The 18,970-nt window shown below is 41.4% G+C and overlaps 1 protein-coding gene across 2 annotated transcripts in view; it reads right to left on the bottom strand.

The window, feature by feature from the left end:
* RELN (reelin) overlaps positions 1 to 18,970 on the bottom strand; it is a 463,371-nt gene that overhangs the window by 215,355 nt on the left and 229,046 nt on the right. For both annotated transcript variants that reach the window (XM_037889192.2, XM_037889193.2), the window contains exon 8: positions 15,814 to 15,865. In XM_037889192.2, the coding sequence (XP_037745120.1) occupies positions 15,814 to 15,865 (52 nt within the window). The remainder of the gene's footprint in view (positions 1 to 15,813; positions 15,866 to 18,970) is intronic.

The following is an 18,970-nucleotide window of genomic DNA, read 5'->3' as shown; positions in this document are numbered from 1 at the left end:
TGTTTCTGAGGCTGTGGATGGCATTGTGTTCTGCACGGCTGAGGTTATGGGGCAAGTGATGCTGCTTTTCCACAATTTCAGCCTGTGCACGTCGGCGGAAGCACTCTATGTAGAAGTCCAGTCTGTTGTTTTGACCTTCAGGAGGAGTCCACCCAGAATCCTTCTTTTTGTAGTCTTGGTAGGAAGGTCTCTGTGGGTTAGTATGTTGTTCAGAGGTGTATTGGAAATATTCCTTGAGTTGGAGACGTCGAAAATAGGATTCTAGATCACCACAGAACTGTATCATGTTCGTGGGGGTGGAGGGGCAGAAGGAGAGGCCCCGAGATAGGACAGATTCTTCTGCTGGGCTAAGACTATATTTGGATAGATTAACAATATTGCTGGGTGGGTTAAGGGAACCACTGCTGTGGCCCCTTGTGGCATGTAGTAGTTTAGATAGTTTAGTGTCCTTTTTCTTTATTAGAGAAGCAAAGTGTGTGTTGTAAATGGCTTGTTTAGTTTTTGTAAAGTCCAGCCACGAGGAAGTTTGTGTGGAAGGTTGGTTTTTGATGAGAGTATCCAGTTTTGAGAGCTCATTCTTTATCTTTCCCTGTTTGCTGTAGAGGATGTTGATCAGGTGGTTCCGCAGTTTCTTTGAGAGCGTGTGGCACAAGCTGTCAGCGTAGTCTGTGTGGTATGTAGATTGTAATGGATTTTTTACCTTCAGTCCTTTTGTATGATGTCCATCTGTTTGCATTTGGAAAGGAAGATGATGTCTGTCTGTAACTGTACGAGTTATTTCATGAAGTTGATAGATTTCCACTCCATATGGCTAAATTCAGTGCCTTGCATAATGACAGGTTTCAGAGTAGCAGCCGTGTTAGTCTGTATCCACAAAAAGAAAAGGAGTACTTGTGGCACCTTAGAGACTAACAAATTTATTTGAGCATAAGCTTTCGTGAGCTACAGCTCACTTCATCAGATGCATTCAGTGGAAAATACAGTGGGGAGATTTATATACATAGAGAACATGAAGGAAATACTCACCAGCAACCAAACACCACACAACAGAATCACTAACCCAGGAATCTATCCTTGCAACAAAGCCCATTGCCAACTGTGTCCACATATCTATTCAGGGGACACCATCATAGGGCCTAATCACATCAGCCACACTATCAGAGGCTTGTTCACCTGCGCATCTACCAATGTGATATATGCCATCATGTGCCAGCAATGCCCCTCTACCATGTACATTGGTCAAACTGGACAGTCTCTACATAAAAGAATAAATGGACACAAATCAGACGTCAAGAATTGTAACATTCAAAAACCAGTCGGAGAACACTTCAATCTCTTTGGTCACTCGATTACAGACCTAAAAGTGGCAATTCTTCAACAAAGAACTTCAAAAACAGATTCCAATGAGAGACTGCTGAATTGGAATTAATTTGCAAACTGGATACAATTAACTTAGGCTTGAATAGAGACTGGGAATGGATGGGTCATTACACAAAAGTAAAACTATTTCCCCATGTTCATTCCACCCCACCCCATATAAAGCACTTATAATTCTGCCAAATCAAAAATTATTTTTATCAGCCTACTGAAAGGCACCTCTGCCAAATTTCAGTTTTCTACCACATCCTGCTGAGGTGCTAGAACTGTACAAAAGAAAAAAAATGGCAACTTTTTTTATATTGGCAAAAGTGGGGTTTTTTTACTTTGTTTTTTTAAAATAGCTTAACTGTTTTTTCTTCTCACTTTTTTTTTTTTTAAAGATTCACTCTTAGGCTGAAAATAAATGAGCAAAATTTCATCCCCAAACAAAAATATTTGACAAAGCATGTGAAAATGGCCCTTTAGAATGGAAACACTTGTGCAGCTTTTACAATAGGTGTCACTGTGTGCTCCACATATGCTAAAGGTTGGGGCTATCCTGGTGGTCTAATGAGAATGAAACACAACGTCATGTGTGGGATCCACATTTGGGTAATGAGCTTTCTTCTAAGTCCTGTTTCCGGATTGAATGGAAAAGGCTTACTTACTATAACACATTTTTATACTGCAGTTTTCTATAGTATTTCTTTGTAAAATCTACAACACACTATTCAGAAGTGGAAACTTGTTTTTTAAGTTATATTGACCAAAGCAGTTATGGTCTAATAAAAATGGACAATTTCAATCATACAAAAGTGTTATCTTAATATAATGCAGCAAGCGGGATTAAGTTTAAAACCTGCCTTAATCCAGCATTTATTATTTCAAACAACTAATTCCATAATGGCATTTGCTTCTGTTTCCAGACGATCCATTTTACCACAAGGAAGCAACTCAGACTCAGTGCCCTAAAACAGAATGCTAGGATTTGTCCCTGTCTGTTTTTTCTGCTTTTTCTCCTTTTGCTAAATCTCCAACAATTACAGTTTATTTCTCAAAAATGGCAGAGAAATACTGGCGTAAAAGTAATAAATATGATATTTGGAATAACCAGTAAGCCATACAAATAATTTATTACAACTCCATGAAAATGTCTTTCAAATAAGGCATTAACTTTTAACCCTGGTATCTTTTAACTCTAGGTATTTGAGCAAGCTTCCCTTGTATAATTCAATAAAATCAATAAACAACATCTAACATTTCCATTTATGTTATGTGAAGTGTGTCAGATGATATTACTTATCCATCTTATCTTTCACATTAGATGTAATTTACAACCTATATATTTCCACTAAGGACTTTTCTGGCAAAAAGGTGAATTTTCCCAAATTCCCTTCAGCAGAGGTCTGTTTTTCATTTTAGCTACAGTGAACATTTTATAGTGGCTGTTTGGCAACATATCTGAAACAAATTGCTTGTCTGAGTCCAGTTGCATATGGATGTGTCCAATGTCCACATAAAACCACCATAATTGTCATCCTTTGTTCACTGTCTAAAACGTGAACAAAACCAAATGGAGAGAGAGAGAGAGAGACTGAATAATCTAAGCACCGAGGGCAGCTCCTCCAGGTCAAAGCTAGACAGTGTGTGGAAGTTAGCCCTCCTAATAACTGGTCTGTCCATGACTAGTAGATAAATAGATAATTTCAGTGTAGTACAGTCAATATGACATCTGTCACCAGAATTATATTACACAAACAAACAATAAAGAATAACCACAAAAAAATCTACAAAGTGCTACAAATAAGGGCCAGATTCACGTATCAGAGTCCAACTGGTTGAGCTAGATGCTATGGGGATGCACAGAATGGGAAAGAGGAGGAATCCTTTTCCTACACAGCTGCTCCATGGAACCATTCTAGATGCTACTCCTTCTTAGTGGCTGGAGAAATTTTCACAGCCCCCAGGTCATCCTTTCCTCTAAAGAAATACATGGAGCAAGTTCTTTCAGCAGAGTTGAATGGAAAAGCTAATTATTACAGCAGCACTGATGATGCAACAAGATGAAATGGTTACTTCCTGTAACTGTTGTTCTTTGAGATGTGATGCAGATGTTTATTCCACTTAGATGTGTGTGTGTCCAGTGTGCTGAAGCCAGAGAATTTTGCCTAGCAGTACCTGTAAGAGGGGCGGCGCTCACGCCTTGTGGTGGTAGCCCCTCCCCTGGTTACATGAGGTGGCACCATCCCGACCCCACTCAGTTCCTTCGCACCAAATGCCCCTGAGATGAGACTCTGATACAGACGGGACGGAGGGTGGGTCATGGAATACACATCTGCATCACATCTGGGAGAACCACAGTTACAGGAAGTAACTATTTCTTCTTCTTTGAGTAGATGCAGATGTGTATTCCACTTAGGTGACTCATAAGCAGTACCCCTCCCAGGAGGCAGGGCTCAGAACAAGGACTGCAGGACCGCCCTTCCAAAACTTGCATCCATCCTGGAAGACGTGGTGATGGCATAATGGTTCATAAATACACATATGGATGACCAAGTAGCAGTCCTGCAAATGTCCAACATGGAAATATCACTGTGGAATGCTATTGACATTGCTTTTGCTCTCATCAAATGAGCTTGCATTCGCTAAGGGGGTGTAGTTAGTTATTCGCTAAGGGGGCGTAGCTAAGCTATATCATATGCAGTCTTGATACAGGATGTTATCCATTTAGAGATGGTCTGTCAAGAGACCGCTTGCCCCTTCATGTGATCTGCGAATGACACAAACAGGCTAGGTGACACATGAAACAGTTTAGGCCTATCCAGATAGAAGGCTAATGTATGGAGACGGTGTTCCCACAGAGACGAGCTTATGAAAGAAAATGGGTAAGTATACTTCCTGGTTCAAATAAAACTGAGAGAGCACTTTAGACCAAAAATTTGGGTATGGTCATAAAGTCACTTTGTCTTTGGAGAAGTGTGTGTAAGGATGCTTTGCCATCAGAATCTGCAACTCACACACTCTCCTTGCGGATGTAATCGCTAGGAACACACTATTCTGACACAAGAGCGGAAAGGGACAAGATACTAGGGCTTGAGTGGAGGACCTATCAGCACTGCTAAGACTGTGTTATGGTCCCACAGAGGAACTGGCTCTCAGACTGGGGGATGTAGGCAAAGAAGCCTTTTTAAGAACCTTGCTACTATGGGATTGGAGAAGACGGATCTTCCTTTGATAGGGGGATGAAATGCCAATCTCACTGCCAGATGTACTTTCAGTGAACTAGACACAAGTGCAGACATACAAGAAGGTCAGAGAACCAGTACTGCCTCGGCCAGACCAGGACAATGAGGATGAGCTTTGCCCGATCTGTCTTCAGTTTGAAGATGACCTATGGAATGATTGGGATTGGGGGAGGGTATAGAAGAGAGCCGCTTGCCAGCTGAGATAGAAGGCGTTGGACTTGGCACCCGGAATAAGGCCCCTGAAAGAGCAGAACAGATGACATTTCTGGCAAACAAGGACCAGTGGAGGAAGATGGAGCAATTTGTCCAAGGAGCAAAGAGTCAGATGGTAAACTCTCCTGAGCCACATTTGAAGGGACAAAGGCACCACCTTGCAAACTGAACCACCTGTGTGCAAGCAGAGATGTGGCCCAAAAGCCCCAGGCACATCTGAATTGTTGTGGAAGGCTGAGACTGCAGACTGAGGAAAAGGTGGCAAATCACCTGAAAACGGTTAGTCAGCTAAAAGGCTTGTAGAGTCTATTAGGGCCCCTAATGAACTCTATTTTTCTGAGTGGGAACCAAAGTAGACTTCCCAATGTTTAGGATAAAACACAGACGGTGAAGCAAGCACAGTGTAGTGTTGATGTGAGAAAGAGCTTCCCCTCTAAATCTGCCCCTCAGTTACCAGTGGTCCAGCTACGGCAAGTTGTCGTTTCCTTTCTTTCTGAGATATGCCATGATGATGGTCATGCATTTGGTAAAAACCCAAGGGGCAGAAAAGAGGCCAAAGGGAAGCACCGTATACTGGAAATGGAGCTCTGCCATGACATATCAAAGGAATTTTCTGTGGCTCTGCAAAATCACCACATGAATGTAGGTGTCCTAAAGGTCCAAGATAGCAAATCAGCTGTTCTGATTGCAAAGCTGTCTTAGCCACCAAGCAGCCTTTAGTGATGAACATCTGAAATTGCTCCCTCAATGCTTTCAACATAGCTGTCCAGTTGACAAAGTCATACTTGTGGGTGTTCTCCAGCAGGAACTCAGCATGAATACCCATACGCCACAACAGATCCTGGTATGCCTTGAAATCCTCTGGTATCAAAGGGGAGAGAGTGCCTGGTATTGTGGAATTGTTTGGGAATAAGGTTGAGGCAGTTCAGTGTGACCGAGCAGGATCCTACTCCAGGGCTGACAGATCTGGGAGGGATCTGGAGGCTCCTCGAGGGGAAGCATCACTGGTACCTGGATCTGTGATGGATCGACGGTCACTGCCACAGACCTGACCACCAATCTTGACTTTGAGTGGGATGGGGAGTGGGACCTTGATGACTGAGGAGTGTCCCATGGGGGCCACTGGTCTGGATAGGGCATTGGTAGCCAGTAAGCACCAGGCCAGCAGCGAAACAAGCACCAAACCTGGTACCCATAGCGCTGCATGAACGGCTCTCACTCAGCTGATAGGGAGCAGGAAGAGGAAGATCCGGACTCAGACACCGAGGGGTCCAGGCCTTGGGGGATAGTGGTCTGCCCAGCCCGGAGGGTGCACCCAGCCGGTCCTACTTGTTGTGGCAAATTGCCGGCACTATTATGATGGGTCCCGTGCTTTCTCTTCTTGTGGGCGGAGGTTCAAGGCGCTGTTTCTCGCCCCTGATCTGGGGTATTAACTGTCCCACTAGTATCCCAGAGAAGGGGAGTGGAGAGGGAGGCACCCGGGCCCGCCCTCTACTCCGGGTCCCAGCCCAGGAGCCCTAAGGATAGCGGCAAACCACTTGAACTAGCGATTCCTTCCCCTGGGCTACTTTCCTCTCTGGCCCGTCAGCTTGTGGGGCTTCCTGCCCTCTCTCTGTTTGGGCCAGGTTTCTCCCAATCCCTTGTGTCTGTGGAGTCCCTCTGCTCTGCACAAGCTGGGTTTCCCTTTACCTAGCGTCTTGGTCTTCTGGCTCGCCACAGTTCTTCTCCAAACTCTCCTCTGCTTCCCTCCAAACTGCTCTCCTTCAAACTGCTCTCTGCTCCAACACCAAACCACTCTGCTTCAACTCCTCCAACTGTCCGATTGAAGCAGGGTTTTTTTATCAGGTGACTGACTTCAGGTGCTTTAATTGGCTTCAGGTGCGCTAATTAATCTATAGCAGCCTCTCTTCCCTCTACAGGGAATAAGGCTCTTATCATCCTGGGGCTTACATATCTCCCCTCTATCACCCTCCTGCTGCCCTCTGGCCATGCTTTATCACATTGTTCATAGCCCTGAATGACAAAGGGGCTGGCGCCAGAGAGGGAAATGGTACTGCTGGCACCGAGTACCTCTCTTTCGTTTCTGGTGCCAGGAGTGGTGTTGACCCTGAAATCAGCATCGGTACCAAAGTAACCGAAAGTTCCAAAGTGGAAGTTGGTCACTGCTGCCATAGCAACATTGCAGTGCTGGCCATAGGGGTACCAAAGTACCCAGTGCCGAGGAGGTCCCCTGTGCACTGGCCCCATTTCCACTGAATGTGGAAGGGAATCATTGGGGTGTGGTGCCGACAGACCCAACAGGTTCAGGATCCCAGCCAGCCAGTGTGGCTACAAAGGACACAGTCCTGGCAAAGTCCTGGACCAAGGGAGAGGTCAGGACAGGGAGGTCTGCTGCTGCCTGATATGCTGCTGGCGTGGAAGCAGCCAGTGCCGGCATCTCCCACGTTGGTACCAGACTCAACTGACACCCCAGGGCTAGAACTGGAGTCACTGGTACGGGGTCTCTGACATCCCTGCACAGTGCTGGAGAGCAGATGACAAGACCTGCCTCCATCCCGTGCATCAGCGTTCATCACATGCTTATCCACACTTCCTCTGGGGGAAGAAGTCGAGACCCAACAGCCTTGGTCAGTCTTATACGATCTTTTCCTTGGTGCACTCGGTGGGGGATGACTCGTCTGTTTCTTCAGAGAGATGCTAGCACCGGGACACAAAGCAGCAGCACTCTCCATGCTGACCTTCGATTTGATGAGGGCCCCGGTGCTGAAGCAGACCATGTGACTTGTTTGAGCAGGGGCTGCTTCTCACGAAGATCCCTCACCATTTGCGTCTGTTTCATGATGATCTGCAAATCGATCCTTGATGCGGGCTTCTAGACACAGAAAACACTGCATGTGGGGATCACTGTTTGGGATCGCCCTCCCAACTGATGGACAATGTTTAAATCCTGGTGAGGGCATCAGTAGGGAAACTTAAACAATAACTAACTAACACTAAGTCTGACTATATTAGCGGTACTAATTCATTATATACAATTAGAGAACAAAATCACTAGAGGAATGTAAGGTAAAAAACTATGCAGAGCTCTGATTCCAGCCACTGGCAGTAAGAAGGAGCTGAGGAGGGTTCGGGGTGGCGGCATCTCCTATAGCCACGGGAGTGGTTATGGCCACAAGGTGCAAGGCGGCCCCCTACGGGAACTCCTAGGCAAAATTCTCCAGCTCCAGTGTGCTAGGTGTGCACGCACCTAAGTAGAATCCATGGCTGCATCTACTTGAAAAAGAACATTCAGCTTGTGTGTCTCTCTCTACGATCACATTTGTCCATTATGATCTCTCATGTACTGAAGTTAATAGAAGAGCCAAGTATAAAAACTGCATATAAGGCCCCATCCTTAGGGCGCATTTGAGGATTTTGTTAAAAAACCCAAGATCATTTGGATAGTGTAAATTTATGACAGTGCAAAAAAAGTTCCTATCACTTATATATAACAAGTTATGTTTTAAAATACAATTCTGCAGGACTCATGATGGTAATAAAACAAATTACCACTGAAAAAATGAAATAATAAATAAAATTCAAGTGAGTTGCCTGGCTTTACTACATATATTAGACAAGCTCAGTGCATTCTCTCCTGAGAAACGTCAGACAGATTCTTGGTATGCGGACTTGCTGAGCAAGAAGGGTCCTCACATTGACCCTATCGACCTTAATGGTTCAGGAAGAGTAAGAGAGACTATTAGGTCAGTGATTCATTAACTCAAGATCTCTGACCAGGGCACAACATGAGAGCCTTTTGGAGTCATTACAGTTTATCATGTCAAGGATCCACATACAAATTAATGATTCCTACCTACGTGCTAATCGAAGGCATATTAAAATTGTGCTCTACACATATTTATCCAGTAGACTGTGAAACAAACAAGCATTGTGGAAGATTGAATAAATGTACATAGCGTAATAGAGGAGATTTCATTACATGTAGTTTATATATATATATATATATGTACACACACACACATTTTTCTTTTAAAAAAAATGTTTCTATAAAAATAAAAGCCATCAAGCTCAAAATAATTACATTACTATAATTAAGAAAAGTCAAGGGTCTTATAACCTTAAAAAAGTCAGGAAATTCAAGGTGAAGGCTGAGATGATTTTGCCTTGACTCATTTCATTAGAGAAAAGAAAAAGTCACAACAGTGGGAGGTAAAAATTGAGAATGATCCAAGTGCTGGCTTAAGTTTTTTTGCAGTCACACTTTATATTAAGTATATTTAATATATATATAAATGTAAAGTGTGTCCTTTTACATTTTATTTTAATCCTGCATCCTGAAACTTTTTTGAGGGGAGAGGACATTCAGGTGAGTGGCAATAGGAAGAAAGCAGAGGGAGTTCCTAAGTGGGGAGGGGCCAGTGGCTGCTGAAAAAACAAGGAGCGGGGTCCTGTCCTTATGACAGTTCCAACAGAGTTTGATAGAAATTGATAACTTTTCTTTAGGATTTTTTTTTCAAGCAATCCTATTGAATATAATAGATAATTTTATCCATGCCAGAGAATTATACAGAAAGGCTAAAATATCAGTAGAATAAATTTAATAAATAGAGAATGATAATAGACAGGGGTTTATAGAGTAATTTCTATAAAAACTATTACATTTCTGTAGAATACTACAGGTTTCATTGCTATTTAATCCCATAGGATTTTTCTATAAGGGTGATCATCTGAGGGACGTTTGGGCAGGGAAAGCTGGAACAACATAGGGAGCAACAGCAGCATGTGATAAGAGCAGTTGAATGAGGTGGGATAGGGAGAAGCAGTAGAGAACCAAGAAGGCAGATAGGGAAAGAAGTAGCAGTAATAAAAAGGTCATTTTCCATCCTATAGTTAGAAACCAGGAGTTCCTGGCTCCAGACTAACATGCAGACACTACACCACACGTCTCTTATATAATCTGTGCCAATGGTTTTAACACCAGTGGCAAGGGCCAAAAAGCCTCAGGAGAACATTCCCAAGGGCATAAGTACCTAGTCACTATAAGAAACAGAAAAATATTAACAAGAACATTTAGAAGTACCATGAAAGGCAAAGTGTACTATAAAAAAAGTGTAGGTGGCAAAAGTCAATTGCATTTCCTTAGCTACCCAGACAGAACTTTCACAAGTGCTTCCATCCACATACCTAGACTCTTGTGGACATTAATAAGTATATAAATAAATAATTATATCTATTCAGATTGGTTTCATTTATTTATTTGAATTGAGTAATTTATATAATCCAAAAAAGAAAGAGAGCCAAGTAGGCTCAAATGAACATTTATATGTAAAAATTATAAAACTCAAACCGGGTATTAAACAATTACACTAAACACATTAAACTCTAACTGGATGAATGCATATTCAGTTCTACTGCACACTGCAAAGTCAGTGGCCTCCATGTTTTAATTTTCATCTTCCTCTTCCTTGGCTACCTATCCCTTCCTCAGTTTCTTTAAACTGTGTATTAAAGAAGTGGTGGACTTTTTCTGGAGTAGTAAAACATAAGCCCTTCCAATGCCCCCCACACTGCAGACATAGTTTTGCCTGGCAGATTAAAAAAACCTCAAGCCTCCTCTCCCAAATTGTTGTTTCACTGATGCACCATTTCTCTTTCTTTATATTTTTTTAGCAGGGCAAACAGCAACACAGCTGATAAGAACCAACAGGGCTGTTTTAAAACAGCACCTCACAATATAGGTTACATAGATCCCAATGAACATGAAAACAGATTATCTTTGTGATCATTTGCCATTAGTATTTATCAGAAATGTTGTATAGTAGGCAGAACAGGGAGCAGCGCAGAGGTTTCATTTGCAGGTGTTCATGCAATTCGTCTTTCTGGTTAAACTTTACATGAGTTTGCACCTTTTTAGTTTCACTTCTATTTTTCTTTTGAATTAAATCAAAACAAATTTAACTCAGACAAAATGGCCATGCATCTATGGGAAACCATAGATCAGCCCAAGTGATTTAGGTTAGAACTGGGATAATGACAGAGGATCTGCTTAATCACAGCATAGAAACTCAAGATGAAACAAAATTATCATATTAGAATCCTGCCTTCAGGAAACATTTCCTATTTAGCCAGTATTTGGCCTGTTGGTTGCCTACAGTCATGTTAGTCATAACAAATTAGAGGTGTTCAAAAGTTTTGTATAAGCAAAAGTGAAGAAAGTGTAGTTTGTATTTTACAAGCTACCTACTCATCTTTAAAATAACTAGCTGTACAACAGATGATCCAGCATTAATAATAAGTTATGAGAGTAAGATTGGGTAATCGATTTTTTCAAAATAATATAATGTTTTTATGTTAACTATTTTCATATTGAGATTTACATGTAGTTGGTCAGTTCCAGTAGCATCCATCTCCAGTACAGAGTAGGGGGATGTGTGCATTTTTGGACTCACCACAGAGTTTTATGCTATTGCTTTATACTTGTCTCATGAACACCACAGAGAAAAAGGAAATTAAATAGTCTGCTAATGCTTAATGCACTGTTACAGTATGCAAAACACACATTCAGTGAAGCTTTGGAGTACACACTTTTCAAAAAGAACATACACACAGCAATCTGCAACCATCAGGAGTGAAGCAATGCCTGTCTACAAAACTCATGCCTCAGGGCTGCTCCACCTTGAGACTTTTCTCTCATCACTCCTCCTTCTTACAGCTATCTTACAGGCCTCTGTGTATGCTCAGTTCAGTCACCAGTCTATCATTAATATGAGTCACCTTCATCATATTGGCCTATGGGGATGGCGAATCATGTTCTGTGGAAGTTCAGAGATGTAGCTAAGGGGAAGTCTGAGTTTGTGAGTGAGATGCAGAGAATACTTCAGCTAATGAATCATGCTAATGCTTTATGGCAGCTGGGTTTGGAAGCTCGTGTGTGATTCTCCATGGCCCCAAACTGTGGAATTAGAAATTCTGGTGTGAGAGAGCCCAAAGGTATTACTTTAAATATCTTAATTAAAAGCAATCCCACTGCACATTAAAGTAAATGTTAGAATTTGTCTTTCATGTATCAGGAACAGAAGCATTTCGTCTTAAAGAAATACAGTCAAGGATGATGAGGAAATCTGAAGTACATGCTTGGGCAGATAGTAGGCTAATGTAAACACCATCCTAACATTTAGATCAAAACCAATGCTAATGGTTCTGAACAGTTCAAACACAACTCAGCACAGCAGGCAAATCGTTCACATTTGAAAAGGCTGTAAACCCTGGGAGGATGTCACAGGGGCTGTATATCAATAAGTGCAAGTCTTACTAAGTAACTCTTCAAAGTAATTATTCATGATCTCAATAAGAAAGTAGTACAAACCTTCAGCAGTTTGACACTGTTGCCTTTAAAAGAACCCATGGCTATTGAATATCTGGCACTTTAAGGACACTAGTTAGAAGCTCAGTTAATTAAAATGTCAGTGGGAAATTATCCTTCCTGTACACATGATTTAAGAAGCTTTGGGATTTATGATGAAATCTGGGCCATTTTGTGCTTAATTCATTTGTCATTATCCGTTTCTCTAACTCAAATTATTAAAACCCACCAGATTAACATCTGGTGGTTGGCAGTGGAAGAGGACTGGTTAAAAGACTACACTTAATTGTTGCTTAGGGGGTTGAATGTATACTGTAGTACTAATCTAATATAACAAGCTTTAGGATCCTTTTTACTCCTGGAGGAATTCTGCGGAACAAACAGCAATGGTTTCAAGTTTCAGTGGGGGAGGTCTAGGGTGGATATTAGGAAACACTATTTCACTAGGAGGTGGTGAAGCACTGGAATGGGTTACCTATGGAGGTGGTGGAATCTTCATCCTTAGAGGTTTTTAAGGTCCGGCTTGAGAAAGCCATGGCTGGGATGATTTAGTTGATGTTGGTCCTGCTTTGAGCAGGGGATTGGATTAGATAACCTCCTGAGGTCTCTTCCAACCCTAATATTCTATGATTCTTCTGCGTAATGCAAAATTTATGCTGAATTAATGTTCTGTGCATAACTCCATGTTTTCCCCGCAGAATTGGGGCTGCAGAGCTGCTGGTGGCCATTAGGGAACCTGGACTCTGCTGATCTCAGATCTTCAGCTCGCAGCCAGAGTGTGCAGGGCCTCCAGCCTTTGGAGGCCCTGCACACTCTGGCTGCCTAACTTGATCCTCAGACTCCTGAGGATGGGAGAGGACCCGGGAGACCAGGCTCTGGCAAAGGGTGAGAAAGGGCAGGGCCTCACTAAACCGCATCCCTCAGCAGAACAGTAAAGAAGCTGGAGGGAGTAAAGGCTCTGGGCGGGGGGGTGGGGGGGGAGCGGTGCAGGTATCTGAGCTGGGGAATGCGCCCCAGCTGGGCTCTGGGGGGAGAGGGTTGTGGGTGCCTGGGCTGTGGAGGGTCCCACCCAGTCTCCTTCAGAACTCCCCAACTGAAACTGGTTTGATGTAGGGGTTTCTTTAACTCTCTCTTCCAGAGGGAATCTTTTTTGTTGTTGTCTGTATTGTTATCATACTTGTTGACAAGTATTTTGAAATAAATTACCAAAATAATTGAAACTGGAGTGATTATATTGTGTTATTTTGACAAATAAAATATGCAGAATTTTGGAGAATTTTAAAATACTGTGTGCAGAATTTTAATTTTTTTGGTGCAGAATTCACCCAGAAGTACCTTTTGGATGAAAGATATTAAATAAACAGTAAGTAATCATAATTAATTCAGTAATCTGAGACCAAGATGTGGTATGACAGCCTACCCATTATAAATGTCTCTCTCCTCTTGATCTCTTTTGCATTTCTAATGTGAAAACCGCCAGGGCCAGTTAATCTTATTGAGCCCTCTAGGTAAAGTGCCTTCTTCTTTCTCTCCACCTACATCCCCCCAATTTATAAATTTCTCTTTACAGACTTTTCCCACCTGTATTATTATTTATTTCATAGTTCCCAACAGTATACTGATGCTTCATTGTCCCTATCCCAAAAAGCATACAACCTAAAGCCTCGTTCCTGCAATTGATAGTGTGTGATCAGACTGCTATGTTCATTTTTTTAAAAAAAGTAATTCTCCTAGATGAGTCTCTCAGTGGGGTTTTGATTAAACTGTGGAAACTTCTCATGGCAATAAGAACAATCAGTTGGAGAAGAAAACATCTAGTAGTTCCAGTTGCAAACAGTTCTAAAACCAAACTCCATTGACTTCAGCAGCAGTCTGAACAGTGCACAGGCATACTCCACATCTAATCAGTTATAGGATCAAAGCCTAAAATTGCAGATATGAAACAATGGGTGAGGGTGATAGACACCAGAAGGGATAAGATGAGGAAGGATTAGGGGTATAGCCATATGATTACACAGTCACTCAGTTTATGCATGTGCACATCTGACTGGTTTTGTAAAAACAATAGTTTAAAATAAAATAACCCCTTCACCCCCCTCCCCCGCCCCCGAACAGTAATAGTGACTCCCTTACTAGGGATTAACCTCAGTACAGTTACTTGTATTGTCATAAGTAATTATGAGATAAAATAAAAACCCAAATGAACAATTTAAAATAATATAAAAATGAATCTTACTGACAGGTAGTTGAGAGCCCATTGGAATTTGGTCTTAGAATTGTTTTAAATCCAAATCACTTGAAGTACGTCATTCTAACTCATAGTTCTTATTTCCAGGAGAGATTTCCAGTTTAATCACAACCCTGCTGATGTACACTCAGCTAGGAGAATTGCCATTTTTAGAATGGGAATATAATTTGGAAATACATTTCTAGGAGTCCACAAAAGAAACAGTCCACATTCCTTGTCTGTTTATTCTTACTGAATTATCTTCACCGTAAGAACATTATCACTCCATATTTTGTAATGAATCATGCCTTAAGAAATTAAGTTTCTTCCAAATCAGTCTCACAGCACAAAACACTGCTGCCCATACTCTACAGTGCCAAACTGTAGTCATTTATAACAGGTAGTATATTAGTGACACAGCAGCATTAATAGTGGCAAAAACTTCCTTTTGGCACTAAATGAAGCAGATATGATTTGAAGACACATTGAGTTTTAATATGTTGAGAGAGAGGGATCCATTTTTACGTAGTCATTTTTCTTAAACCATTTTAAAGAATGGGCAATCATTGTCATACTGCCAGGGTGATCATATTTTCCCAAAGGGAAAATGGGACACCGCATGGGGCTGGCCTGAGGCCCCACCACCCATCAGCCTTCCCTGTCATCCATTTGCACGGGGCTCTCGACATGCAGGTCCGGCCGGAGCCCCCCTGCCACCCAACCACCCAGAGGGGCGGCCCAAACACCCCTGCCATCTCTCTGCGCACTGGCTGATCCAAACTCCCCTGCTGTCGATGGCCGGCCCAAGCCCCCCGCCACCAGCCTGAGGCCCCTCGCTTCTCCGTGCGCATGGGGCTGGCCCAAGACGCTCTGCCAACAACCTGTGCAGGGCTGGCCGGGCCGAGCCACTGGCCTGAGCCCTCCACCCCACACAGGGCTGGCATTGCCACTCGCCTTCCCTCCCACCCCCAACCCCAGCACATTCCTCCATGCCCAGCTAGGGGTTGCACTCCACTTTTTTGGCAAAACTGCATTTGTCCGGTTTGCTCTTGCCAACTGCAACTGATGGGTGGGACAGGGCTAAAAAAAGGGACTTTCTCAGCCAAAACGGGACATACAGTCACCCTACACAATGCTGACTATCTACTAGATAATAAAATAAGCATGAAAGGATAAACCAATAATTATATAAGGTTAGACAAACTGCTAAAATGGTTTCTTTCCGTTGTTTTGGTTAGCATCTCGAAATATCATCAGGGGGTCAAGAAATGTTTCAATTTTTTAAGATTGATTTAATCCCTCATGGCAGATGGAAATGCTGGTCAAAAATGTTTAAAATTTAGTGTTTTCCATTTTAACAATGACCTTTGTATACTTTTTAAAGTAAAATTGCTATATAAACTTACCAATGGAAAATTGAAGGACAGAAGCTGTGGTTGTGTTAAGGCTAGTGGTGGTCTAGAGGAGGAAAAACATGAAAAATAGAAGAAACATTGCATTAAACCAGCAAAACAATATATTCATAACCTTTAAAAAAATATGGGAGTCCTGTGGATGCCCAGATCTCCCATGTATAAATCATTCATTACTAAACCTTTCAGATTGACAGATCATGGACATTTCAGTTATGCCATTCAGATTATTGGTATCTCATAATATGTCACAATGAGAAACTCTTTGTTTGTGGCAGTACAAATTTTCTATAGAGCCAGAACATTTTTCCATGTGTTAGTGCTTGATCGGTGATCAGAAAGATTTAAAACAATGAAACCATAACTTCAATGGGACTCTCCATAGGCTCAAGGATATACACTAGCAGATCCTAATGTAGAACCAGGGCCTAAAATTGTAAAATGGAATAATAAAATCTAAGTGCTTATCAGCTAAACTCAAAACTTCACATATATAGCATAACATAAACCAACTAGGTTTTGTACTTATAGCTAAATAACTGTTATGATATGAAGTGTATATAATCAGAGATTGAAGTGGGAAGAATAAATTCAGAAACTTTACTCATGCTCCACCCAACATGCCCCCTCCTCTGATGGCTCCCACACAAAACCTCATCTGTCCATGTTGGGAAGGTTTTCTTGAAAACCATTAAGAGCTAAAAACTTTAACATTTGTTGAAAGTGGTAGTATCACACAAGAAGTACCAGAATGAAGTTCCAGTCCTTTCTGGCTCATTTTGAATCCTGTAATTAATTATACTGGTAGATAGCAAGCAAAATTATTGCTTAAAATGTCTCCTTGACTGGCACATTGGGGAGGAGGAAAAAGGAACTAAATTAGTACTGTGACTGTTTACAGAGATCAACGTGTAACAAGATGAAAGTTAACCTCAACCCTGTTTTTCATGAGGGGGCAATGACTCTGTGCAGTGTCTTGTTCACATAATTTATTATTTTACTATAACTGTTTATTGTTTGTATTACCATAGTGCCTGGGAGCCCTCGTCATGGACCTATTATACTAGGCTCTGTACAAACACAGAACAAAAAAGAGATGGTCCCTGTGCATCATAGAAAACTCAGGGACCAAGACTCTTCCATCAAATTCACAGCAGTTGATATTCCCGAACAAAGCAGTGCATGCCACGTGACAAGAAACTCTTTTTGTATGAGTGGGAATAGGGAGAAATCAAATAAGGGGCGTGAACAAAGGAAGAGTAGAAATCAACAATGGAAAGAAGAATGGCAGCTTATAAACATATTTACTGAAAAAGTCAAGTGCACAAGTAAAAGCCAGTTTTGCTGAGCAATCTGAATTTGTGTCACCATCACTTAAGTGGCCTTGGCAGTATTACAAAGATAGTTTTAGTTTGTAACGATGAACAATGCAATTTCTGTATAATTTACCTGAGGCTTGAGGTGTACACATGATCTCTTTCGTTATCAGGCACACATGCCTTCTTTTATTAACTAATATTTCTTGAAAAATATATATCAGTGTGGACAACCTAAGGTAAATCCTATTTCTCATTTATGTCCGAGTTCCCATATTTCCTGTTGACAGCATATTAGGGCAAAGATGCAGAACAGAAGCTTGTTCTAAACTTAGATACTTTTTGATTCTTTTTCAGGACTTCAGTGCCACAGAACAAATGGTAGTGTTTAGTGCTATGCATTGGTATTTCTGTCTTTTGGGAATTTCAGTCAATTTCCTCATCTTGGCAAGCGGATATCCCAAGAGTGCACTCTGCCCTAAAACATCAGAGCTTGCAACAACACCAGCGGGTGAGAATGGAGGCAACAGATTTAGAGATATTAAAGGTGAAGAAAGAATGTCCTGAGGGATTTCTCTCCTGATACCTTGAAACCAAAACAAATCCTACTGCTACTTTGTTGATGGATTCCACAACATTTTTTTTTAAAAAGTTCTAAAGGGTTGAGGGTTTTAAAAGTTTGATTTGGACATCTATACTGGACAAATAAGAGGACTCTGATTTGATATGGAAGATAGGTCAGTGTTTTTGTTACAGTTTTGGCCACACAACTTATCCATACTTGAGACCATCTGCCACTTGAAATGCAATTAATGTCAGTATCAAAGAAGATCACATGTTAAGACGGCCCAAACAGGGACGTGCTACAGCAGTGATTAGCAGTATGGTCCCAGGGAGACTTAGAAACGAAAGAGGTTGATGTTTGAGAACTGGCTTTTGAACATACACATGAATGCATGCTACATTCAGAGGGGAAATTTCTTATAGATAATTATAATATGATCTTAGTAAAAAAAGCCAGGAAAATTTCTTATGGTTGGTAATAATCTGTGAACTAAGAAGGACTTGATGGCTATATATTAAAGGCTTTTCACGTCATGTGAAGCATCCACTTTTTAGAAATGCATCTAAAACCTGGCCCTATGTGTACGTGTCCTATGCTGAAACTATACCTCTAACTCTTTAAGATCTTCCTAATGAACAGCAGTAGCCTCTCAACAGATATAATGAAGATTTGCTTAAATAATTAAAAAACCCTTTAAAGAAACTTCAACTCTTTATTCGTATCCTTTTAGTTAGGATAGGTTCAACACTGGCATTACGTTTATCCTGCCAAATAATAACGTGCTTTCTGGCTTGAGTTATGAGCAGCTATTATTTTAATTTACATTCAGTTAATTCTGTTGTATGGGTTCTAATTTAAACAGAAAAGCCTTCAATTTATCAGTGTTCTGTGGCTCATATCTTCAGTAGATTAAATGTATCAATTACCATGGAAGAGGTATTCTCGTAGAATTAAATTAAACTGTTACCAAAAATTAATTGGCCAGTACTTTTTGATAATTAAATCTTCTTTTAATGGCTTTATCCCTTTAGAAAATGATGTAAATACAGGTTGTTAGGAACTGCTTACATTAATTATGCCAGTCAAGGCAGTAGGGATTGGGGGCTGCAGATAAAAAGGAACCTGCATTTTCCAGAAGGGTGAGAAATTTAAATGAACATATATTGTTTTGCTTGCAGCACATCAGCAGCTATCAGTTTCCCTATGATTCCAGTCATGGTGATGTCCCAACCAAACAACATGTGTGGCTTGGCGTTAAAATCCTCTATAT

The sequence above is a fragment of the Chelonia mydas genome, chromosome 1, assembly GCF_015237465.2.
Source record: "Chelonia mydas isolate rCheMyd1 chromosome 1, rCheMyd1.pri.v2, whole genome shotgun sequence".
Taxonomy (NCBI): Eukaryota; Metazoa; Chordata; order Testudines; family Cheloniidae; genus Chelonia; species Chelonia mydas.
This window is presented reverse-complemented; position numbering and strand designations above follow the sequence as displayed.